The following is a 23,425-nucleotide window of genomic DNA, read 5'->3' on the forward strand; positions in this document are numbered from 1 at the left end:
TATTTATTATCTTCAGTAATTTAAATCTATCGTCACAACTACTATATTTTGAAGGCTTTTTTACCACACTATCAGCACCTGAGACTTTGTTGTTTTTTTTTAATCCATTTATCTGTGTCTTTAAGACAGAGATATGTCTCTTTCTTAAAGCTTTTAAATTGGCTATAGTTCATATTGGTTCTGTTCAGTTTTCCATTCGGTTATACATAAGCGTGAATTTTCAGGTTTTTCTCAAGGAAGAACGAGGCACCTGGTAGGCCGTACCTTTAAATTTTAAATTTTATTTCTATTTCGGGAAGAACGGAAAGAGAAAATTCAAAAAATAGGCTACAAACTGAAGGCTATTCAATGGATGTTCCTCCAACAAAATTTTTGCATTTAAGATGAGTTCTTCTGCACTCGTAAGTTTAATTATTTTTATAAAATCTAAAATAAATACTTTCCTAAGTATGCTCACTTGGCTTAAACTCAACTCTGGTATATTTCAGAAATTTTTATATTAACACACTTATGAAATACCTAGCTAAGATAGAGGGATAATTTTTAGAATCAGAATTTCATCCTGAACCCAAATATAACAGTAGAATCCATCAAATATATACTTTACCCCCTTCCTTATTGCACATATAGGCTACAGGCTAGGGTAAAAGACCTCTTTTTGGGAAAGACCACTTTTCTTTGGCATTCCGGAAAAATAGCAATGGGTTTTTGGGCCACCCCTTTTTACTACAATATGAAGCAATGTGAGGGCAGTAAAAAGAGTCCCACCTTCTTGGTCAAGTTTTCACCAATGATTTGTCAGCATAAATTGAAAATGTGGTCTCTGCTTTGAAAAGCAATTGAAAAAAAAAAATTATATTTAAATATTTTTGATTTATAGAACAAATATTAAGCAATAAAAGTTATATTTCTAGAATCAGAACAAAATCAGCTTTCTGTTAATATATGAATAAAACTGAAACACTAAAAGGATATATACATCAAAATAGGATAATTGGTATTTCCAAAAAGAGGTCCCTGCCGGTAAGTCAATAGATTAATAGTTTCAAGTGGTTGATCTTAAATAATCTGAATAATAACCATATTGATGCATAGCTTAGACTTTTAGCTATTTATTAGCCTAATATAGGCCTACCCAATCCTTCTCAATTCCTCTTTGGTAACAAGATGTGAGGGTTTTAGTTTTACATAATTTTGCTCAATTGGATACTGGTTTTTTACCCTACCCTGAAATGGTAAATGGTAGATAGCCTAAACAGCTGTCAATATAATTTAGGCTAGCTAGGATGAGAGTGAACTCATCATTTGATACCTTTTTTTGCTCCTTATATATATATATATATATATATATATATATATATATATATATATATATATATATATATATATATATATATATATATATATATATATATATATATATATATATATATATATATATATATATATATATATATATATATATATATATATATATATATATATATATATATATATATATATATATATATATATATATATATATATATATATATATATATATATATATATATATATATATATATATATATATATATATATATATATATATATAGGGCAAGCCACCCAGTAGTTACCACCTGCCTATTCCGGACAGAATGTAACTAACAGGGAACCTAGCCTCTAGGCTAATGTGCTTAGAAAGTTTATTATGCTAGAAAGTTTTTATACATAGCTGGTTTCCCTGGTCACTATTAGATATCCATATGGATATCTAATTAGTGACCAGGGAAACCAGCTATGTATAAAAACTTTCTAGCTTAATAAACTTTCTAAGCACATTAGCCTAGAGGTAGGTTCCCTGTTAGTTACATTCTGTCCGAGAATAGTGTGTATGGCTGACTACTGGGTGTCTTACCCATATATATATATATATATATATATATATATATATATATATATATATATATATATAAACTTTCTAGCATAATAAACTTTCTAAGCACATTAGCCTAGAGGTAGGTTCCCTGTTAGTTATGTTCTGTCCAAGAATAGGCAGGTGGCCAACTACTGGGTGTCTTACCATATATATATATATATATATATATATATATATATATATATATATATATATATATATATATATATATATATATATATATATATATATATATATATATATATATATATATATATATATATATATATATATATATATATATATATATATATATATATATATATATATATATATATATATATATATATATATCTCTGTATATATCTATATATATATATATATATATATATATATATATATATATATATATATATATATATATATATATATATATATATATATATATATATATATATATATATATATATAAATTTTATTTCTGATGTAAATGAGAGGTAAGTTTAATCTTTCCCCCACCCCCTAATTTGCAAATATATACCCTGAATTGGTATAGGCTATATAGGGGTTGTGGGGGGGGGGGTAAAATACATGGTAAATATTTACCAAATCATATTATTGACTTACAAACAAAGTGAATATACCACTTGATGCCTTTTTTTATGCTCTTTCCAAATATAATAATCATTATTGTTGGAAATGAATTTTACCCCACCCCTAGGCTATAGCCTATATACCAATTCAGGGTATATATTTGCACATTATGGGGCTGGGGGTAAAGTTTAAACTTACCTCATATTTACATCAGAAATAAAATATACCCCCACCCCCTTATTGTGCAAATATACAGTCTACCCTGAATTAGTATATAGCCTATAGGGGTAGGGGTAAAGTTTCTTTCTGACAAAAATGATTATTATATTTGAAAAGAGCATAAAAAAGGCATCAAGTGGTGTGTTTACTTTGTTTGTAAGTCAATAATATGATTTGGTAAATATTTACCAAATTCATTTCCAACAAAAATGATTATTATATTTGGATAGAGCATAAAAAAAGGCATCAAGTGGTATGTTTACTTTATTTGTAAGTCAATAATATGAATAACACAAAAATTACCTAAATTTGTTTTTAAACTATTATATATTCATCCTATTTTATTATATTTCATTAGCATTAACCAAACTTGACTTCTTTTGTGGGTACCATATTATGTACAAATACCACAATATTGAAACTGAACTTTTTTGGGGTTGAAGGGGCAAAAAAGGTACCTAGGTTAGGTTACTTATTTAACATATGCTATGCTTTACCCCCCCCCCCCCCAAAGTGCAAATATATGGCCTAATTTTGTTTTATGTATTTTACCATGATATTATGGACCCCCTGTAAAATTAGTATTTTACTGGTTTTGCATATTTTATATATTTTACATATTTTACTGACATCTTTTACAGTGCCTTGTAGTAAACATAGCACAAAACTGCCCAAAGGCTGAGAGAAACAAGTTTGGATATAATGTTGTTGTTATGATTTTTACTGGAGACAGCAAGGCAAAAAAAGTAATGTAGTTGTTTAGTGCACTCATTAATTTTGTTGTGAAGTGTTTATGACTGATCTGTTATTGAAGTGTTATCAAATAAAATTTGTATTTTCTCAACCCCTCCCCCCCCAAAAAAAAAAAAAATTCTGTGTAGCCTGACAAGGATATACTTTTTTGATTATACTAGCAAAGCCTGTTAGAAGAAAAACATCAAAAAGAAAAAAATTGTTGTATATACCCTTTTTAAGGATCAGAGAAATTGTTATGCAGATACCTTAGCAGATATGAAAAAGGGCATATTAAAGTAATCCAATACAAGAGGGCAGATGAAAAAAGTTGTCATTTAAAGTCATTAATTGCTTGCTATTTTGCAATGATGTCAGTTTCATATGTGAAACTTCAAGAAAGGGGGAAAATGAGTTCATTTTTCTAATAAGCTTTAATTGAACAATCTGGAACAAGAATCACCCAAACCAGTGAATCTTAAAGTGAAAAAATTGTTTTTGTAACCATCCACTACAACCCCCATCCCCCCACCCCCACAAAAAACAGTAGTTAGCATGCTAGTGTTTTTTTCCATCAAATTAAAAAAATATCTCTTTTTATAAAAAAAAATAATTTTAAAATGAGATAATCTTAGAAATAAATATAAGCTACAAATGCCTTAAAACTGAACACCTCAAATTCAGCTTAAAATAGCATAAAGAGGTTAAATGTATTCTGAAAAATCAAAAACTAGGCATGGGATTACTTTACATGTTGTGTTTTCTTTGCAAGTTGCTAGCCTTTAGCCTAAAAAGCCCCCTTAAGATAATGTCACCAACTGAAAATTATTACAAGCCTTTGCTTGTAATATTTGATACTGCTAGGGGCAAGTTCACCAAAACTAATGGCTATTCTTGATAATCAAAGGTAATAAACTCCTAGCTAGGGCAATTCATATATTTTCTATTGTTTAATTCTCAAAGTCATTATATTTGGAATTATGCATCATGGCTTAATATGAGGAGGTGTCTCAGATTTTTAATTATATTAAGGGATTTCCCTATCTTCATCACCTGGAGTACATCTTGCTTTACAACTTGAAATTTTCATGCCATGCAGCAACACACTCCATACAAGGCATTGTATACTTTTGCCACACAACATGTGCTATGGGATTATACAACTTTTAAAAATTGAGCAATCCTCATTTTTTATGTTTGACAAAAAACTGCAGTTTCAAGCTTAATGCAGAATATTTTTTTAGGAAAAGAGCTTATTAAAAATAAATAGGTAAATACTGTGGTTTCTTGTTTTGTATATGGTACAAACATTTATTTTTGTCAATAATTGATTTGGAGGCTCTGAAACAAGTTTTGCCTAATAGATGGCCCATTCATAAATTGGTATTTGACTAACCTTTTTTTACAGCATATCACTTTATTTACATTTCTTCATTCTCTTTTAATGAAAGTTTTGTAATCTTTCTTAATTACCTTAATTTGTACTTTGGAGTGAAATAAGGTCCAATGTTGGATCTGTTTGGCTCCATTGTTGAGAAGGCAGTTAAAAAACAATTTACACAAAAATATAAAAAGTACAGGGTCATGACTGTGTTTATGGCCCAGTGACACACCTTCCAACTAAGAGTGTGCTAAGATAGATGCAATTTAAGCCCACTTGGTAACAGTGATCACAGATAGGTATGATCAAGGGGACCATTCTTCTGTAGTTTTGAGTAGACACTGTTGTACAATGTCAATTTCTGATAGAGTATGCAAGTTGGTTGGGTATGACAAGCAGCATCAGCATTTTAGCACAACTTTGTTGTATATACACATATATCAATCACTATTTATAAGACACTGATGATTAGCAGCTCCAGTTGTATCTTAAAGGTTTGGCTTCCCATTCTTTGTTGAGTCTCCCTTTAAAAACTTCTGCTGATACTGAAGACACTGTCTCCTTGCTTAAACAGTTCCAATCATTAATGACCCTTTGGCTAAGGAAATTTTGTCTGATTCTGCTTTTAACTTGGGGCTTATGAAGCTTCTTAGAATAACCTTGTGTTTGTCTTTTGTTAGGTAACTAGTTAAAAGAGCTTATTTTGGGGCTGGTTGACAAATTTATATGTGGGTAATATGTCACTCTGCTTGCTTCAGAAGGTCAAAGATGGGAGTTTTAGGTTAGGTAGCCTTTCACCATATGCTTTCTCACCAAGTCCAGAGATACACTTGGTGGCCCTCTTTTGTACACCTTCAATCAACTTTATATCACCTTTATTAAAAGGACCAGCAAGGCAGTTCCCAAAATCAAAAACTGGTCTCACAATTGCCATGCAAAGCTTCAAGAATACTCTATGTGGTTGGCTAGTAAGTAGTCTTTTAAAAAGTCCAAGGGTAGAATTTGCTTTGGAAACGGTTTTTGCAGAGGGTTCATGGAACTTAAGAAGATTATCTATTGTGACTCCCAGGTCCCTGCCACTGGTACAAGTTAGAAGAAGAATGGGGGATGATGTGTGGTTACCATTCACAGTGTATTGATGGATAAGATTATTGTGTCCAAAATAAATTGTAATTGTATTTTGATACGTTAAAAAAGAGAAACCATTTGTCTGTTAATGTTTGAATGTGGCCAAGGTTAGATCGTGTTGATGATTTATTAGGTGAACCAAGTAGTTTTGAGTCATCAGCATAAAGGGTTAAGTGGTTTTTGACTTCAGTAATCATATCATTTATATAAAGAAGAAACAGTGTGGGTCCCAATACTGCTCCCTGGGGAACACTGCTTAGATCATTACAAGGCTGGGAGTAGGTACATTTGCTATCTTTTGTAAAGAGCCATTCAGCCTGAGATCTACCAGTCAGGGAGTTCATTTGCCAGTCTACTAATTCATGATGGATTCCTGCTGCTATTAGCTTAAAACCAAGCTGATAATGTGGGACCTTGTTGAATGCTTTGGCAAGGTCTAAAAGAATTGAATCAACAGGCAGGCCTTTGTCCAGTAGCTTGGTAACCTTTTTGTAAGTGTCTAGAAGGATAGTTTCTACAGATTGTCCTGGGAGAAAGCTGTGTTGTCTGTTGGAGATACTTTCATAAGTAACAAGGTGTTGAAGAAGTACATCATTAACAATCCTCTCAAGGACGTTTGCAACAGGAGATGTGAGGCTGATAGGTCTATAATTTTCAGCTTTGGATTTATCCCCCTTTTTAAAGATAGGTGTGATATAGGCAAGTTTCCATTGGGAGGGGACACACTTATGATAAAGGGAATGTTGAAAAAGTATAGATAGTGCAGGGGCAATTTCACAAGCAGTTTCTTTTAGCAGACAAGGATGAATGTTATCAGGACCAGCATATTTGTTGATGTCCAGGCTTTTAAGTTGTTTTTCAACCATAAAAGTAGTAAGTGTAATGTGACTCATTTGCCTCTGGATGTTGTAATTTGAGTTGGGAATGGGATCATTATCAGGTTCATTTGTGAAGACTGATGCAAATTGCTCATTCAGAAGATCTGCTATATTTTGGGTGCCAGTGACTTTGTTTCTGTCACTTGTTGTTAAGCAATTTATGGATCTCTGGTTGTGATCTCTGCTTGATACATAATTCCAGATTTTTTTAGGGTTCAACTTACATTGGTTGGCAGGTCTTGTGTCAAAATTACAGTACAGTTATTTGGTGAGATTCCTTAATTTATTTTGGGCTTTGACATATTTTTCATAATTGCCTGGCTTATCCTTTTTTCTCCAATGGCGTTTCTTTAAGTTTCTTTGTTGTCTTATGCCAGCTGTCATGTATGGTAAGGCCTTTGGTATGGGGATAAAACTTTCTATTGTGTTCTATTGCCAAGTTTCCCAGAATTACTCCCACTGCTTGTTGATCCCAGCCTGGAGGGTCAACTCTTAGTTAATTTGCCTCAATGGGACCTTAATTGCCTCATAGTCTCTAAATATCTTTTTTTTATGTCTATTTCTTGCTTTGTGTCTATGGGTAACTAATTCAATGGTAAGGTGTCACTTTTACCAATAGGTAGGAGATAATTTATCCTTTGGATCAGTTCACTATTGTTAACAAAGACTAGGTCAAGTACTGTTGGTTGCTGGTGGGGGCAAAAACATGTGGGTTGTTTGATTGCTTGGAAGGCAGAGAGATCATGAATACAATCAATAAAAGGACTGATGGTGGATGAACTGCAAGTAACTGGGTTATACAGAAAACCTTCCTTCCGCAAGATATTAGGAAAATTGAAGTCACCTCCTATGAGAAAATCACCTTTGAAATTTTCTATGGCTTTCTGGAACTTATTTGAGAGGGCATACTTGGTATTGATGGAGAAGGGTGCTGAGGGACTATGGTATACACATCCAATCCTGGTTTGTTGTAGGTCTTGGCCTTGGTCTGTGATATGAAACCAAATGGCCTCCACAGATGGCAGGCTAGATTCTATATGAAGTTCCTGGACAATATATATGCTGCTTTTATATAAGCTAGGACTCCATGCTTGCATTCTTTTGATGAGATGTTAGAGACAATTTGGTAGCCAGGCATTTGAATGTATGTATCTTCTAATCTACTCTTGGTATTCTTAGGGCATACTTTTGTGAGTAGAACCAGATCATAATCTTTACTGTTAATTATACTTCTTAATTCATTTATTTTGTTAGTAATGTGATCTATATTGGCAAGTAGAAGACAGAAGTCTGGACTTACTTTTGAGCAACCATTGATATCTGGTGCTTTTCCTCATGTTCTGCGTGCATAGAATCATTAGATTGGCAGAGAGAATTGTAATTGATGCTTTGACTGACTAACTGAATATCTGATGTGGTACATGTTTCAAACAAGGATAGTAGAGTAGAATATGGAGACACGTAAAGACTTTTATTATCATCATATCTATTAACACTATTTACAACATGGCAGCTTTACATTTGCATGGGTGGTGGGGTGCGCATTTCTGCAATACCCAGTGCTTGGTTTTTTGGAACTATTTTCCCATTACGAATAGCAAGCTCTTTTTCTCCAGCGGTAACTCTTAATTTCAGCTCTTCAACAAGTGTTGTATGTCTAGTTCTGTCTTCTCTTGACATGTTGCTATAAAACCGGATGTCTGACTTTTTAATAATGATATTCTTAATCAAAATTGTAGGCACAGTGAAAAGTAGAGGGGGAGGTCTTTGAACTGATTCACTGGCAATACTTTGCTTAGAGGGTAGACGTTTTAAGTTGGAGATGGGAACAGATGGTAGGCCGTACTGGGACTCTAGAAGATTTTGAACAAAAGTATTATCATCTGTTGTCACAGGAATGACATAAGCACCTAGATTTTTTTTTCTGCTTCTCTCTATTTATTTCATCGTACACTAGTGTTCTTAAATTTGTTTGCACTTGGCTGCTGATATCTGTTCTTAGAGTCTTTGTTTCTGCCTTTACAGTATCAGATGCAGTTTCTTTAACTTTGGTGACGTTGCACTTTGATTCTACTGCAAGTTCAATAATTTCAACTTTGGTTTTAATTGCTTCCATGTTGCTGTTCAGTCCTTCAGATAAAGTGCTCATTTGCTGGGATAGACTCATTTGTAAGCACGAAATTGCGTTCAAAACAATTTTGGCTAAATCATCCACAGTAGTGGCAACTAAATTAGCTCGGGTTTCAGGTGGATTGACTTTACATAGAATACACAACCATTGGTAACCTATTTTTGACGTCATTTTATTAAGTAGGTTGTATTCTTTAGGACTTCACTTAAGATAGGTTACAGAGAACCATCTCCCGGACTTATCACAATTAATTACCTCCGCTCTATCATTTAAACCAATACTATAGGCAGCACAGATATATTTATCCTTGCATGGGCTTGCTCGCATTTGTTTATTGCGTTTGGGTGGCATTATAGCTTGATTTGATTAGCATTTGGCTTTCCACTAAAAAAGCTTCAGAAAACAATATTGTTAGGCCTTTGGGTCTGTATCCATGTTACCAAATATAAAGCCTAGAGTACAAGTGGCTTTTTTCAGTACTTATTTGGTAAATTGGTGCTGATTTCCTTCTCCTCAGCATGAAATGTCCAAATGTTGGAATATTACCTGAAATAAAAATTCAGTGTACAGTTAAAGAATGTAGACTATCTTTAACCACATACAGAATTTTATTTCAGGCAATATTCCACTATTTAGAAATTTTAATTGCCTCTACTTTAATATACTTGAACATTCTGATATGCTTTGTTAAATCAGACAGCCTTTTAGCCCAGAGACTCACTTGGCATTTTTTACCAACCATTTATTTTACTGAGCATTTTTAGAGGTGAATAAGATAGTAGTAACACAGATTGCAACAGACATATTGGACAGCAAAAAAAAAAAAAAAAAAAAAAAAAAAAAAAAAACCACACATTTTGGTAAAACAAACATTGATGATAGAATGTCTATTGTCACTAAAAAAGATGAATTGCAAAATAAACAATTGTTCATTTTAATACCCATGCCAAGATAGAAGCAGAATGAAATAGGAGGGGATGCACTTGGCTTTTTTTATACTGCTGATGAATGAGTGTGTTTGCAGAGGGTATATCATAAAAAAAGAATAAATTGGAAGTCATAAATGATTTTTTTTTTTTTATTTGTTCCTGGGAAAGAGAGGACAATTGTAGAAAAAAGAAAATATTAGATAACTTGATTAGGGAGGGTCCACAAATTCAAAGAAATCTGAAGTGTCAGAGGATTGGGCCCAAGTTAGCCCCTGCCTTTGACCCTAAGCAAATATAAGCCTGTTTATTATAAATAAGTAAAATGAGTGTTAATCCAATTTATGTGTCCTAAACTAAATAGCTAAACTCAATGCTTGCAGAATACACAACAGTGAAACATCCATAGCATTAAGTTTTGAATCAAATAGCAGGTTTTTATCTTATTTCTATTGGACAAAGAATGAAAAACAAGGTGTCACTTTAAGCGTCTCTCTAAGAGCTCAAATAGAATTTGCATGGATAGTAATTAGTATATTTGGGAAGAATATTTATTTATTTATTTATTAACTGAAAACCCGTCTACAAAAACTTGAAAAGGACGGAGCAAAATATAAGAAAAAAAAGAAAAGAAAACAATAGTACAAGACAAATATCAACAAAACCAATAAGATCAAATAAGAACGTCTGTCTTAAAAGGTGCATTCAGACGTTCAATTATCTTCTAGCTAGATAATTAATCAGGAAAATCAAAATTTGCTTACAGGCCTACAAAAGAATTTTTTCTAAATTTTGACCTAACCCCTAAGTAAATCTCTTTATTGTTTGATTAATTGGTTTGCCCTGTCTTCCTGTTGGAGATAACGGTTTGTTCTGCCATGTGTAGAAGACTTGGAACATACTTCTATTAAAAAACTGTTGCAACTTCTATGATCCAGTCTTTCTAAAGTGGACTGGCCTCTATGGAGTTCATATCATGATTCATTTTGAGAATGATTTTTGCTATATGAGCTGTTCTAGTGACATACATGTTGTCATTAAGTATTTTTCAGTATTAGTTTTAGTTATTGTAATGTTTAGTGCAACAATCCTGCTTGCATAGCCTCATAGTGGCATCAGGGTGGATCTCTGACAAGATTTCCTATACAAAACCATGACTGCTAATAGTGCTGCAGGGTGACTTTGAGGAGTGGCACCCCTTGAGGAAATTATAGCCTTGTAAACAACACAGCATTTGTACTGGATTCTCACTAATGGCTGGGTTTGGTCTGTTTTGGAGGGATTTTGACCTTAAAAACCCCTTCTCAGCTAAGTTATCTATTATGGGTTACTTCCTAGTATAGCGGACATGAATATATTATGAGTTATAGGCTTGATATTATTTGTGCAGGATTTCAACTCTTGTTGATAGAAGAGCATTGCCAAATGTAGAAAACCCTGTTCAGATCAAGATGGTCCAAGGATTGCACAAAGCCTCCATGCATACTGGAGGTCCCAAGGATTTCTTTATGTCCAGTTGTAAGCCAGGTTAAGTCCCTTGTGTAGACTTGAGGAGATGTGCTACTCCCCATCTTGCACTAGTTCTGGAACCATTGCTTTTCCTGAGGCCATAATAATTCCAATGATTTAATCAACATGAAAGGACATGAATATATTATGAGTAATAGGCTTGATATTATTTGTGCAGGATTTCAACTCTTGTTGATAGAAGAGCACTGTCAAATGTGGAAAACCCTGTTCAGATCAAGATGGTCCCAGGATTGCACAAAGCCTCCATACATACTGGAGGTCCCAAGGATTTCTTTATGTCCAGTTGTAAGCCAGGTTAAGTCCCATGTGTAGACTTGAGGAGATGTGCTACTCCCCATCTTGCACTAGTTCTGGAACCATTGCTTTTCCTGAGGCCATAATAATTCCAATGATTTAATCAACATGAAAGTTACAACTTGGAATGTTACAATGTTGAAAAACAACTATCATGTTTACATTTTGACTGACTAAATCAAACACTTCAGACTGGACTTTTATCAAGGATTTTCAAAAACTCGTATCCCAGGTGTAAAAAACATGAAATTAGATGATATTAAATTCATTTACGAATTTAAATTCATTTATAAATTACAGAGTGGGATGCTGCAAAACCAATGGCTCCCCATCATCACTGACCAGTGACCAGCAACTCTACAGGATTTTGTCCTTATTTTGCTGGACAATGCTATTTAAGGTAATTTAAGGTATAAGGTAATTTAATCAGGCAGGAAGGATATGGTGCACATGCAGGGAGTAGAGCTCATGATGAATTAGGAAACTGCTTAGTCTTACCTTAATTCGAACTAGTTGAAGAAATCAAGAAAAGAGCTGCTGCTGGTGAGCAAAATTTAGGAATTAAAAATGGTTGTATAGTGACAAAAAACGTGCTAAAACGGGGAGCCATTACCCCAAAGAACAGAATGGACCTTTAAAAACCTATTCCCTACCTCTACATAGTATAAACAAAAAGAGTAATTTATCGGTTCTATATACAAACGCAGACTGTTTATCTACAAAAATTGATGAATTTCAAGCCCTAATATCAGCCCTCAAACCCCATGTTATTGTTATCACAGAATCACTACCCAAAAACTGTCAGCACCCAGATGTATTTTTCCTGCAAGTGCCTGATTATAATCTCATTATAAATACTAATTATAAGCGTGGAATTTTCTTTTATGTTCATACCTCATTAAAGTATATTGAAGTCAATGACCCAATCTCTTCAATTATAAGTGAACCCTTAGTAGTTGATGTGAAATTACCTGGGTCCTCAATTGCTTTTAGAGCCATTGTAGCCATTTGTGATTACAATAAATTGAGGACCTGGGTCCTCAATTGCTTTTAGAGCCATTGTGACTACAATAAATGGCTACAATTGCATTGTTGCCATTTATTGTAGTCCTGGTGTTTGTGAATTGTCTTCATTTAATAATCAGAAAATATTGCAGTATTTATCCTCTGTCTCTTTATCTAGTTTTAAGTTTCTAGTAGTTGATGACTTTAACCTACCCTCTATTGATTGGACCCCAAGTACAACGCAACTTTCTGATGAGTCATTTGAAAATCAATTCCTGCAAACTTTACATGAGCATTACTTGCATCAGCATTTTCCAAACCCTACTCGTTTGCGCGCTAATTCAAACCCCTTCAGTCTTAGACCTTGTAATTACAAAATCACCAGATGATCTTGCTAGTGTTGAGTTTTTACCGCCACTAGGAAAAAGTGATCATTTGGTATTGGTGATATCACTAAAATGTTTTTTGGGGTTTTCTGATATTCCAAATCGTTCTCCTAAATAGAATTATGGTAGAGCAAATTACATTACATTTTCAGATTATATTTCATCTCTTTCTATCCGAGAGGAGTTACAGTAATGTAATGCTATCATTGATGTATCCTTTGATTTTATTAAGCAGGCCCTTAAGGAAGGTAAAGATCGATATGTACCAATATCTACTAGTAGACAGTTGTTCAAAAATAGACAGATCCTTCCTTGGTATATTGTACAAATGCTAAAAGAAAAAGGTGATAGGTGGCGTGATCATGTAAGAATTAAAACCTTTGATTTTTGGTTAAATTATAAAAGAGCTAGAAATAGAGCAACTAAATTCCTTTGTTTAAATTGTCAAGAGGTGGAGTCAAATGTTATAGCATCAGTCCAAAGTTGCCCAAAAAGATTTTGGAAGTATGTAAGAAGGAATCAAGTTTCACAATCTCCATCATCCACTTCCTTTATAGATCCTGAAACTTTTTCACATATAGATGATAATTATGTAAAATCACAACTTTTCAATAACGTACTTGGCTCAGTTTTTACTCAAACACACACCAAAACACATGCTCAGTTTACTCCTCCAGCTTTAACAAAAGAATTTGATGATTCAGATTTTACGGTCCAGCAGGTTTATCAAACACTCCGAAATCTTGATCCTGGAAAGGCGCCAGATATTGATGGATTTTCAAATATGACGTTACGTGAACTTGCATCAGTGCTTTCTGGACCACTCACATATCTCTTTAATCTTTATCTCTCATCTGGTGAATGTCCTTCAGCTTGGAAAAGAACTATCATTAGGCTGTTGTATAAGAATGGTTCAAAGTCCCATTTCAATAATTACAGACCATTTTCAAAAACATCAGTCTTTTCCCGTATAATGGAGAAAATTGTGGTGAGCAGAATCCAGGCACATTTTGAGGAAAATAAATTTATGGCATTCTGCTCAGCATGGTTTCCATAAACGATGATCTTGTAACACGCAACTTCTCGAGGTGATTCATAATTTTCAATTGATGGCGGATAATGGTATTTTGTTTGATTGTATTTATATCGACTTTTCCAAAGCATTTGACAAAATTTCCATCCCACTTCTGATAAATAAATGTCAACTATATGGTATTGGCTCACAAACTAAAGCATGGATAATGGATTATCTTATAAATAGAACCCAAGAGGTTGCAGTAGGTGATGCTCTCTTCACCTATGCCTGTCATAAGTAGAGTTCCACAAGGCAGTTTTTCTTGGGCCAGTACTCTTCTGCCTTTTTATCAATGATTTTCCAGGTGTTGTTAGGAATTCAGCTTAAAAATGTTTGAAGATGATGTGAAAATCTACAGGTCAGTCATGAGTGAACATGAGATTTCTTTACTTCAAGAGGGTTTAGTTGCTCTGGGCTGGTGGTGTACTGCAAACTCTATGTTCATTAATGAAACCAAGTGCAATGCTGTGCACTATTTGCATAGACTCCCTCAACATTACCATTACTTTGTTGATGGTAAATCAATTTCAAGTGTGGAATATGTCTGAGACCTTGGGATTTGCTTTGATTCAAGTCTCAAATTTGATAAACTTGTATTGGATATCACCCATAAAGCAAATTACCAATTACCACATCTAAAGCGTACATTTTCTAAGTTTATTCTTCATTCACTGATTTCACTTTATGCATCCACTATGCGTCCAATACTTGAGTATTGCTCATCAGTATGGTATCCCCTTAATAAGAGAGATAGAGAGAGGGTTGAGAGAGTGCAATGTAGGGCCATCAAACTCATATCTCACGTGAGACATCTACCTTACCAAGAGAGAAGGCAGAGACTACAGTTGCCTAGTCTTCAGTTCTAATATGATAGAGCCGACCTAATAAATACATTACGCATTGTTATGAACATTGGTAATACCACCCCAACTCACTTTTTCACTTTTACAAAATACAGTAGTACCCGTCAACACCAACACAAAATTTACCCACCACGTTCACAGAAAAGAATAGGCCAAAACTCTTGGCCAAAACTCTTATCACAATCCGTTTTGAGAATATCTTTACTTTTGTATTAGCTGATGTGTGACTGTGTTTTCAGTTATTTTGTAGGCTTACTTTTTGGTATGTTTCAATTATTAACAGATATGTTTCAGTTAGTAAGGTATGCTACTGTATGTTTCAGTTATTATGTTTTCAGAGTGTATGTTTCAGTTACTGTATGTTTATGTTATGTCATCAACATTGTCATAGACTTTTTTATAATTGTTTAGTGCGACAAGCTTGTTAAAGCTTACCATATTTTGGTATAAATAAATAAATAAATTCGAAGTTTAGAGCAATATTAAGGTTCGTACATGATCTGTTTTGCTCCATACCAATGATGGCAATATAATGGAATGTCACTGTGTTAAGGCCCCAGTGACAAACCATAACAGAGATTTGCTGGAGAGATGCAATTTAAGCACACTTGGTAATGGTGACCACAAGGTAGGTATAGTCCATAAGAACCATTCTCCAGTGGTTTAGAGTTGACCTAGCAACACACTTTGATGAAAACTTGGATCAATAATCAGTCAAGTCTTTTCTTGACAGATTCTTGGAAATGATAATAGGCAGCATAGGGTTAGGTACAACAGAAGTTCCAGTGGGAAGGAGGGGGACATTTACCTCTTTAGTAAAAACTGATGTGAATTGTGCATTGAGTAACTCAGCAGTTTCTTCAGTGAACATTTACTATGGTCTTTGCTAGATACATAGTTCCAGAATCTCTTCAGATTTTTCTTACTATCTTCTGCAAGCTTGGGCTCGAATTTAGAATAGAGTTGCTTAGTAAGATTGCGAAGTTTATTTTGAGCCTTTGAAAATTTATCATAATCATCATCTTTTTCCTTTTGAGCATACTTTCTCCAGTATTGGGTTTTCTGGTTTTGTTCTCTGTTTATCTGAGGAGTCATACAAGGGAGTGTCTTGGGCTTTGGTATGATTTTTGTTTGTATATTACCTGGAGTTTAGTTAACTTCTCTCGGAATTGACCCATTGCTGATCTACACTCGCTTGTAGCACATGTCCCCGGTCCATGTTGCTCAACTTGTCTCTGGCTGCTGCATAGTTGGTGTAGGTCCTTTTTGTGTAGTCGTTTGTGATCTTGTGAAAGGCTAGATTGACTTCAGTGATTATGTGATCACGTTTGCCAAGCAGGGGCTGGTAACTTATTTTCTGTAGCTGCTCTTTATTTCTAAGGAAGACAAGATCAAGGAGAGTTGTTTTCTGGAATAATTGTTGTTTAGTAGATTTTTAACTACCTGGGATAGAGACCCTGGTGGCATATAAGGTTTTTATTGAAAGGGTTGTCTTGGAAACTTCAAAAAGGGCTCATTCGATTGGAAATTGAAAGGGCTAGTGCACTTTTTAATAGTAGAAAGTAATCGGAGGGCATCTACTAGATGGTGATCCTTTCCTTCCTAGCAGTTCTATATATCCTAGTATATTTTATTGAACCTGCCAGTCTTTGGTTTACAGCAACATAATCAATAAGGTTAGCTGTCTTACCATCAGTGTGTACACACTACATGGTGATCTACACACTACAGCTAGATGGTGATCAGGAAGGAAATTTTTTTATTGTTTTAAAAAGTAGAGTTGTGATATTGAGGTCATGAAGGTAGTCAATGAATGGATTCAGACCACCCCTATTCAGCTGGGAAGAATCAAATGACAATCCATCTCTCCAATCAAGAGTTGGGAAATTGAAGTCACCAGCAACCATTATATTACTTTTGAAATTCATAAGTATGGTATAAACATTTTAGCTATTGCTCTTTCAGTTTCAAGGTAATCTGGGGTAGATGGACTTCTGTACACACGGCCTACTCTAGTTTCGACCATGTTTTCATTATCGTGAAGGTCAAACCAAATTGCCTCAACATAACCTGAATGGTAGAATAGGAATAGATGGTATCCTAGCCAAGGTAAACTTGATGTAGGAAAAGAAAACAGTAATGGTTACAGACTGCTTCAATTTTGTAGGTATATCTATCTAGTTATAACCTATACAGTATTTGGCCATAAAATGTAGTGTGTACACACTGATGGTAAGACAGCTAACCTTATTGATTATGTTGCTGTAAACCAAAGACTGGCAGGTTCAATAAAATATACTAGGATATATAGAACTGCTGCTATAAATGTTAAAGGTAAAGATCACCATCTAGTAGTGTCTAGGGTTAATCCAAAGCTAAAATGTAGGGAGGATAACTGCCTTCTGGGAAGCCATGACATTGGTAGACTTCAAGATGAGAATTTGAGAAAACATTCCAAGAACAGTTGAATACTAACTAGAGAGTCTAAAAGTGGACAGTGTAGAAGATCAATCAAATGATTTTAGGAAACTAGTTTGTGATATCACTGATGGTGTCTTAGGGAAGAAAGTTAGGAAAGCAGCTAAGAATATTGGCAGGGATTGTACAAGAACTATTAAAGTGATATATTAGTTGGAAATAAAAGGAATGTAAAGAAAATGGAGCTGCACTTGCATGTTAATGAATTGAGGGGGAATAGTCAATCTGGACTTGTCCCAGTTAAAGATAGGAATGGCCCCACAATTAGTGGTAAGGAAAGAGTTAAAGAGAGACGGGCAGAACATTTTCCGAATGTACTAAACTATGATAGAATTACAGAAAAAGGTATAGAAAATAATGAAAAAGTTAATGTGACACATTGGATGTGAAGGAAGATTTTTTTTTGTTGTTGGAAGAATTAGCGACAGTGCTAAAAGTATTAAAAAAATAATGAGGCCCCAGGTGCTGATAGTGTGGTAAATGAGTTTTATAAATATGGTGGTTATGAATTTAGAGATAAACTCCTGAAGATTATGAAAATGATTTTAAAAAAGGGAAAGTACCTAGTGATTTTAGAAAAACTTTCACTAACCCTTCTATAACAAAGGAGGTAAGGGTGAGTGTGCTAATTCTAGAGGAAATCACTTGGTTTCTGTGCAAAGCAAACTAAGGACCATTCAGGCTTACATCTAAAAAAAAAAAAAAAAATTAAAAATGAACCGTATATGTCTAATCCTTCTTTTCTGTTCCCATTCATAATGGGAAAAATTGTACACTGAATGTTTTCAATTATCTCAGCAAGTTTATATAGAAAATGTTTGACTGTGATAAGCCTAAAGTTGTTGTGGCTTGCACAAGTGCCATTTTGTTACATGAGCAGAGTTTCTTATAATGTCAATAAAAAAACTCCCAAAATTCCATTGATTTTTCATTTCATGAACTCATTTTTGGCAAAACAAAATATTGGACTTTTCTTCTTTTCGTTCTTAAATGCAAAAGATGGCAGCCCATTGCCCCAAAATAGCCCGCAGACAATTTTTAGCACAAAAAATGGGACTTGTTTCTATTAATTTTTAACATACTGAGAAGAGCATGTAGAAATTTTATCATAAATTTTCATGTACAGGGCACATAATTTACTAGCATAACTCACCTAGGAAGTATTATTAGTAAATATGGTGGGTGCATCAAAGATATTAAAAGTAGAATAGCCAAGGTCCAGGGATTTTTTAACAGTTTAAAAAAGTTTGGAAGAATAGGAATATAATGTTCTGAGTGGTGAAGTATTGTTCTGAAGAGAATTGCTCTGAAAGATGGAGAAGAATTTTCTGGATCTTTTCCAGAGAAAATATCATGGATATGTCAAATCCAATAATGGCAAGAAAAAAATTATATAGTTAACAAAAGCATTCCACTGTGTATAGAAAAAGGGATAACTGTAGATGTTTCAAAAATTACCAATGGTTTCTCTATGACCAATGCACAACCATAGTCATACCTGCGCAAGCGGGAGGGGGCGTGTTATTGCTCTCTCTTAGAACTCAAAAATGCAAACTTTTTGCCCATGCTTTTTAAGCTTTACGACTTCTTAGGGGGTGGAAGCCCCCCCCCCCCCATGTGCAGGTGTAATAGACAACACAATTCAAAATCAAGAATTCAAAGCATAATAACGAAGAATTGAAACAACTATTTTTTTTTGTGTACCAATCTTGACCCAACTGAAGATTTATGCCATTCTTTCTTTTTAAGCTCAAAAACTGGGAAAGTTTGATGCCTCTCAATATGCAATATATTAAGAATATATTCTTCTCTTGATGCTAAAACATACTGCAACCCAGTTTATTCATTTAAAATTGAAGGTGCCATGCACTGAAGCTACAAAGTCAAGAGCCATGCACTTTGCATTGGTTGATAGGAGGGTGTAACCCATTCCTTGCTCCACAGTGGATTATTATTTAACTAAAACCAAAGCAAAGAAGTGGATCATCAATGGGATATGGTTTTGATTCAGGCAGTGAGTAATATAAAAGAAAAAAGTCCCAATATTTGGCTTCTCATCTAGAAGATTTTATTAAAGAAAAAAGAGAAAAGCTAGGAAAACATTTATTATTCAAAAATAATATTAAAACATAAAAAAAATTCAATATGGTATAATCCAAACATGCTTTTGTGTATAAGATCTGAACAAGCTATACTAAATTTTCAAAATTTCTTCTTTATCTTTTCCCTTAGGCAAAGAAAACTGCTTTCTTGTGAGGAATTTAGGTTGAACTGTACTCTTGTATTTATTTTGTAAATATAGATTTTTACTCCATCAGTATCTGCTATTGCATTGTCTGGGTTATAAGTAAAAAAAAAAAAAATAAAAAAAAAGGGAAAACACTAAGGATGTCAAATCTGACAAAGTTTTATAGTTGTTTACCCAAAGTGTTGAAAAACTCTAAGTCACGATTCCCAACTCAGATGCGATTTCTCTAGCTGCCAACCCCTCCCCTTAAAGTAAAAATAGGAAAAATACCCTAAGCAAAATTGAAAAAGTGGCTTAAAAGTATTCCTTTTTTATGGTTTGATCCCCTCCTATAGGATTGCCAACTCTTCCACATAATGTTAAGCATTCCCTATGTAGTATTTTTAATAAGTATTTGAAACGTTTATAGGTTGCTCCTTAGCTTTACAATTGGGTTTTCCTTCTTTTTTTTTCTCCAAAGATTTTCGTTTTAATGCATCCTCGTAAGATTTAAAAACCCAACCTAAAAGCGTTTTGGATACAGAGCCTCGTTTTCAGGCTCAGCGGGTTCGAACACGGGTTGTTCTCGTCTAGTGCATCAAGCGTTTTCACAAAGCGGGTTCTCAAGGAAAACACGGGGTTGAAACTTCACAGATGAAAACGCTTGATGCTGAGGAATAGAATTACCCTCTCAATTACTCGGACTATCTGTCTTAGTTTTTTCTACAATTGGCTATGTATTCATGCCTACTGCAAAATACTTGATTTTCAATTCAAAATCAACTGTTTGGGATCCCAATGAACAAACTTCATGGGCTGTGAATTCAGGGTTGTTAGCCATTTTTGAACTTACCGCTAATGAACGCAGAACTCGGGTTTGAACCTGGTATTTCTACGGGTTCCAGATTCAAGGAACCCGGGTTGAAACACGGGGAGAACCCAGCAGCTGAAAACGCTTAGAAGCGGATTCCTGTTGAACCGGCAACCCTAAAAACGCTTGTTGTAGAACTCGATAGCAACCCGTGTTTGAACCCGGTCCCTGAAAACGAGGCTCAGGTATCTACAAATATTTTGCCTATTGTTTCTGTAATGTATAGAAAATGAACCATGCAGCGTGCTGTAAAAATCATTATGAATGTGGCAAGCAACCATGAAAAGCATAGACTAAGATTTTAAAGTGGTATGGCTAGAAGACCATAAACAGAGGGCTGTGCCTCCTGGTAATGAAAACGTATTACATTTTTTTTTATTCAGTAGCTGTAATTGACCCGAAGCATAGATTCATTGTATTCCAAGTATACATTAAAATACCAAAGGGGCGGGGCAACTCCTTCCTCAAAGATGAACCATGACTAGAGATTTTGTCTATTCCTTTTTAGTTGCTAAATGAAAAGCCCCCCTTTGTCAGAATTCCTTTCAGTCAGCACTTGTTTCTCAACCATGAAAGGAAAAAGCTTTATTGACAGGTAAAACGTAGTTCACAATGACAAAGAACATTCAAATTTAAGGTGCTGTTGCACCTTATATGAAGCTATAACCCAGTATATCTCAATCAAGGAGAAACAGAGAATTTACTTGTAAAAAAAATTCGTGACTCAAAAAGTTTTTTGCTGTTTTTTCTGGCTTAAAAATTTTATACAAAAGAACCAGTCAGGATTTACCTTCATTTTACTGGCTCAGAATTCTACACTGAGAAATAAAAAAGCAGGTTTATTTGGCTGTCCTCTGACATCCGTTCAAGGGATAATATGATTGGCCAAAGAAAATACATAAAAAAATTGACCTGTTAAATCATTCCTTTTAGCAGGGAAGCATAGGGCTCTTATGTCTTTATTGCAACTTTGACTGAAAAGGGGGGTTGACAATAACTGACAGGAAAATAGACAAGTATATTTTATTTAAAGAAATAAGGCAATTCTAACTAAAAAGAAGCCCATCCATCTGGATAGAAAAAATTTATCATGATTTTTTATTTCATTTCTTCCTAAACGATCTTCATCTGATGAACTTAGTCTTGGACCACATCTTGAAGTGTTGGAATCGTGACTGTATTTGGTTGATAGCTCAATTAACCCTTGAATCTGGTTGGTCAAAAGATCAACAATGTTGAACTTTCAAACTTGATCTGAAGATGAGTCAAGTATCTAAACACTGCTTTAAGGCAGCAAACTATTGTCAAATTTAATTATATCTTTCAGAAGAAGCGGAAGGTTAAAGATAGCGATTCAATCAGTCTCCATTCATATGTAGAGGATAGTTCGGAAAAGGGGGGTTCAGTCAAAAGGAAAAGATGTCTAGCCAAAGTTACATCATTTGCTAATATTTTAGCATCACCTATCAGACCAATCAGAAAAGCTAGCACTGCATTGCAGGTAAGTTCTATTAACCTTAATAGGTATACAGTGACCTAAGTTCTGAGGGAGGAAGGAGGTAAAAATACATGTTACAGGCCATTTTTAGGCCCAACTTCCAAGAAAATATTGGAAGACTATCCTAGGTCACAAAATGTGTTAACATATATTTGTTACCAAGAGTCTTTGCAAATTTTCAGATGTAATTTGATCATCTTATGCAGTGAAATTTGCTGTGTTATTAACTAGTTGTGTGAAAATCCAGCTGATTGATTGTAGTTAAAGAACTAGTTTTTCGATTTAACTTGATAACTTACCAGTGTCACCAAAGGATTTACCTGAGAACAAACTTCTGACAATTTCTGACAATATGAATAGTTTTGGTTGTGAATAGATATATTTGCAAAACAAGAAATGTCAAAGAAGTTAGAGCTTAACCCATTGCGATACTTTCTTACGCAATCGCGTTAGTGATTACGCGATTAATAAGTATTATAACCGTGATTTATTCTTCTCAGCAGCAGCCTCAAAAACCTGCTACAGTTTCAACTTATGCTGGTGTTCTTAACAATCATCCCTAAAACATGGCATCACGAACTGACTGTTAAGCCTTTTTTGAAAAATTGTGTCCCAAAGAATTGGGTAAAATTTCCAAACTAAAGTGATCAACATATGAATGGTGCCTCATGGTAAAATCAAAGGCTGCAGCCAATTGGACCGCTGAAAACGCAAATAAATATAAACTAAGCAAGTGTGAAGCTGCCAAATGGACCATTGAAAACGCAAATAAATATAAACTAAGCAAGTGTGAAAAAAGTTCCTGAAAATCTGAGTCAAAACAGTTTAAAAAATCTCATTTTAAAGTGCTCCAAAATTTCAAAGTGCTTAATAAGATAAGATAAGATTTATTGCTGAAAAATGGCTATCACAAGCCGAAAAGGGCCGAATTCGCACTTTAGCGTCAAATACAGCGAAAAAAGAACATCAAAAACAAACAATCAAACAACAACATAAAATTATATAAGGTTCGATGTAAAATACTTAAAAACGTTAAAAAACAAAAACAAAGTATAAATTAAAATAATAAAATTTGGAGGCAAATGTAAATTCAGAAAAAATGCACAAAGAAAAAAGAAAAAAAAACTCGTAAAATTAAAAAGGGGAAAATTTATAATTAAAACAGAAACATCAGTTAGTTAGTAACTAACAAACATAAATAAAAACCTCCAAATTTGCAAAATGGGCATTAAAATTAATAGCTATGAGGTAAAGAGTGAGTGAGGGGGGGGGGGAGGCAGCGGAGAAAGTTGATTCCGATTCCGCTTTTAAA

General features: G+C 34.1%; 1 protein-coding gene across 2 annotated transcripts in view; it reads left to right on the forward strand.

Moving 5' to 3' along the window:
• The first annotated feature begins 308 nt into the window (after positions 1 to 308).
• LOC148939576 (rho guanine nucleotide exchange factor 3-like) overlaps positions 309 to 23,425 on the forward strand; it is a 47,767-nt gene continuing 24,650 nt past the window's right edge. Inside the window, exons 1-2 of one of the 2 annotated variants that reach the window (XM_089106680.1) lie at positions 309 to 401; positions 21,943 to 22,116. In XM_089106680.1, coding sequence (XP_088962806.1) covers positions 384 to 401; positions 21,943 to 22,116 — 192 coding nt within the window. In that variant the 5' untranslated portion in view covers positions 309 to 383. Of the gene's footprint in view, positions 402 to 12,083; positions 12,111 to 21,942; positions 22,117 to 23,425 lie in introns of those variants that run through there. The other variant, XM_089106681.1, reaches the window with a different exon arrangement.

Source organism: Artemia sp. Qi Xiang Cuo, chromosome 21 (assembly GCF_049724085.1).
Source record: "Artemia sp. Qi Xiang Cuo chromosome 21, ASM4972408v1, whole genome shotgun sequence".
Lineage (NCBI taxonomy): Eukaryota > Metazoa > Arthropoda > Branchiopoda > Anostraca > Artemiidae > Artemia > Artemia sp. Qi Xiang Cuo.